Source organism: Impatiens glandulifera, chromosome 7, assembly GCF_907164915.1.
Source record: "Impatiens glandulifera chromosome 7, dImpGla2.1, whole genome shotgun sequence".
NCBI lineage: Eukaryota > Viridiplantae > Streptophyta > Magnoliopsida > Ericales > Balsaminaceae > Impatiens > Impatiens glandulifera.
The window spans coordinates 48,173,799-48,176,502 of record NC_061868.1 but is presented as its reverse complement, the minus strand read 5'-3'; the positions used below and the strand labels follow the sequence as shown (position 1 = coordinate 48,176,502).

The following is a 2,704-nucleotide window of genomic DNA, read 5'->3' as shown; positions in this document are numbered from 1 at the left end:
ATGTAAACTATAATAAATTATAATTTAATATAAATTATAGTGCAATTAAAAATAAATTTCAATTTTAATGAAAGAAAAAAAATATTTTGAATAATCAAATAATAATTATCTAACAAAAACATATTAAAAAAGAAAAACAAAAATCACAAAATTGGAAGGATTCCACAATAAACAAATTAGTCTTAATGGAAGTTCGATTAATTGAAAAAACATAGACATAAATACTTAATTCATTACATTTAATTTCCCTACAGATTTTATACATGAAATCTACAACACCTATAGTTCTATTACTCTTATTTGCTATGATCATTCTCTTTATTTCTATTTCTAAGAACACCAATCCTTTTATAATTCCATACAATAGAAACTCAAAATTTTCTAAAATGGATTCTTGGTCATATTTCACTAATTAAGCATATAAGAAACAAACCAATAACTTCGATCAATTTGAAATCACAAACAATTTTACAGCAATAAAGCTGTCATCTTTCAGTTTTACCAATAATCACCCCCAGGAAAACACAATCATTCTTAAATTGATGAAATCTGCTAGCATCTCTAACAACAATTTCCCTTTAAAAAACTTTGTTTATCAACTTAATCGCACAATGACAGTCCACACTGTTGGGTGTGAATGCGATTGAAGTTTGGCTCAGTCCTCTTGTTTATCGATTCCGTTGCACCACTATCTCACACAAAGGAGGCAACCCTCTCACTAGCATCCAAACACCACAAAGGAATTTGACCTCTACCTCCCACCAAGAGAGTAGTATCTATTTATATTATTAGGTCAAGCCCAATAAGCGGGTTACTAGAGATTGGGCCACAATGTTGGGCCAACCAATACCCAACAATCTCCACCTTTGGCCCAAAACAGTGCAAAACATAATCACAGAATCGCAAGACACATCATCGCCAATTTATTACCACCGAGGCAACAAAGAGAATACCCAAGGTAAACTCGTATCACAAAGACCGGGGGCAAAGGCACAAAGCATGCGGAAATCACAAAGATCAGACGCAAGAGCACAAAGCATGGGAAAATCACAAAGATCTAATGCAAGAGCACAAAGCATGCGAAAATCACAAAGATCAAACGCAAGAGCACAAAGCATGCAAAATTCACAAAGATCAAACGCAAGAGCACAAAGATCTAACGCAAGAGCACAAAGCATGAGAAAATCACAAAGATCAAATGCAAGAGCACAAAGCATGCGAAAATCACAAAGATCAAACGCAAGAGCACAAAGCATGGGAAAATCACAAAGATTGAAGGCAAGATCACAAAGCATGCGAAAATCACAAAGATCAAACGTAAGAGCACAAAGCATGGGAAAATCACAAAGATTGAAGGCAAGATCACAAAGCATGCGAAAATCACAAAGATCAAACGTAATAGCACAAAGCATGGGAAAATCACAAAGATTGAAGGCAAGATCACAAAGCATGCCATTCCCATAAAAGACGAACCTCAAAGAGTTTTCCCTAAGTCAAAATTTAAAATCTGTTGACACGAAATAAATTTTTCAGCAGGTAGACACTTAGTACCCATATCAGCAGGATTAAATTCTGAAGGAATTTTCTCTAACTTAACAATGCCCTTTTCAACAATATCCCGAATGTAATGAAACCTAACATCAATATGTTTAGTTCTATCATGAAAAACAGGATTTTTACATAGTTGAATAGCAGATTGACTATCAGAAAACACAACCACATTTTTGTCAAGAAAACCAATTTCATACAAAACAGCCCTAAGCCAAATTGCTTCCTTAAAGGCTTCAGTGGCAGCTACATACTCAGATTCTGTAGTAGATAAAGCAACAATGGGTTGAAGTTGAGACTTCCAACTTATGCAAGAGCCACACAAAGTAAACACATAGGAAGTAGTAGACTTTCTATTATCCCTATCATTAGCATAATTGGAATCTACATAACCAACTAACTTTGTACCTACAGAACACTTAGAGAAAGTCAAGCCAACATCAACAGTGGATTTTAGATATCTCAAAAGCCATTTCAAAGCATTCCAATGAGGAATACTAGGGTTAGACATAAATCTACTCAAGCAACTAACTGTATATGCAATATCAGGCCTAGTACTAACCATGAGATACATAACAGACCCTATTGCATTGGAATAAGGCACATTCTTCATTTCAGTTATTTCAGTTTCAGTCTTAGGAGACTGATCCTTACTTAACACAAAGTGGGAAGCAAGAGGCACATTCACAGATTTAGCATCAGACATAGAAAATTTACTCAAAATTTTAGCAACATATGCACTTTGATTCAACACAAGAGAAAATTTTGTTCTATCTCTAATGATATTCATGCCCAAAATCTTTTTAGCATCACCTAAGTCTTTCATGTCAAAATTTTCACAAAGCGATTTTTGCACATGCATAACAGACTTCAGACATGGGCTAACAATCAACATGTCATCCACATACAATAAAAGAAATACAGGCACAGAGTCTATATTCTTGAAGTAAAGACAATGATCAGAAGAACTTCTTTTAAACATCAAAGATTGCATGCACTTATCAAACTTGATATTCCATTGCCTAGGAGATTGTTTTAAACCATACAAGGCTTTTTTTAACAAACAAACATGATCAGGCAACTGGGGGTCAACAAACCCCTCGGGTTGATGCATATAAATATTCTTATCAAGTTCACCATGTAAGAAAGCAGTAGT

The 2,704-nt window shown here is 34.5% G+C and overlaps 1 protein-coding gene across 1 annotated transcript; it reads right to left on the bottom strand.

Annotated features, from left to right (window-relative positions):
* Positions 1 to 485: 485 nt before the first annotated feature.
* LOC124910105 (secreted RxLR effector protein 161-like) lies at positions 486 to 2,161 on the bottom strand. Its single transcript, XM_047450726.1, has 2 exons — positions 1,749 to 2,161; positions 486 to 576 (listed from the first exon to the last, which is right to left on the bottom strand). The coding sequence occupies exons 1-2, from the start codon at positions 2,159 to 2,161 to the stop codon at positions 486 to 488; spliced, it is 504 nt and encodes a 167-aa protein (XP_047306682.1).
* Between the last annotated feature and the right edge of the window lie 543 nt (positions 2,162 to 2,704).

What these genes read in the sequence shown, in the direction of transcription:
- LOC124910105 (XM_047450726.1), bottom strand. Translation starts at nt 2,161, where the DNA reads ATGAAGAATGTGCCTTATTCCAATGCAATAGGGTCTGTTATGTATCTC. An exon ending in ATTTGGCTTAGGGCTGTTTT is followed by an intron (nt 577 to 1,748) that starts GTATGAAATTGG and finishes AGTTTTTTAAAG; the next exon opens with GGAAATTGTTGTTAGAGATG.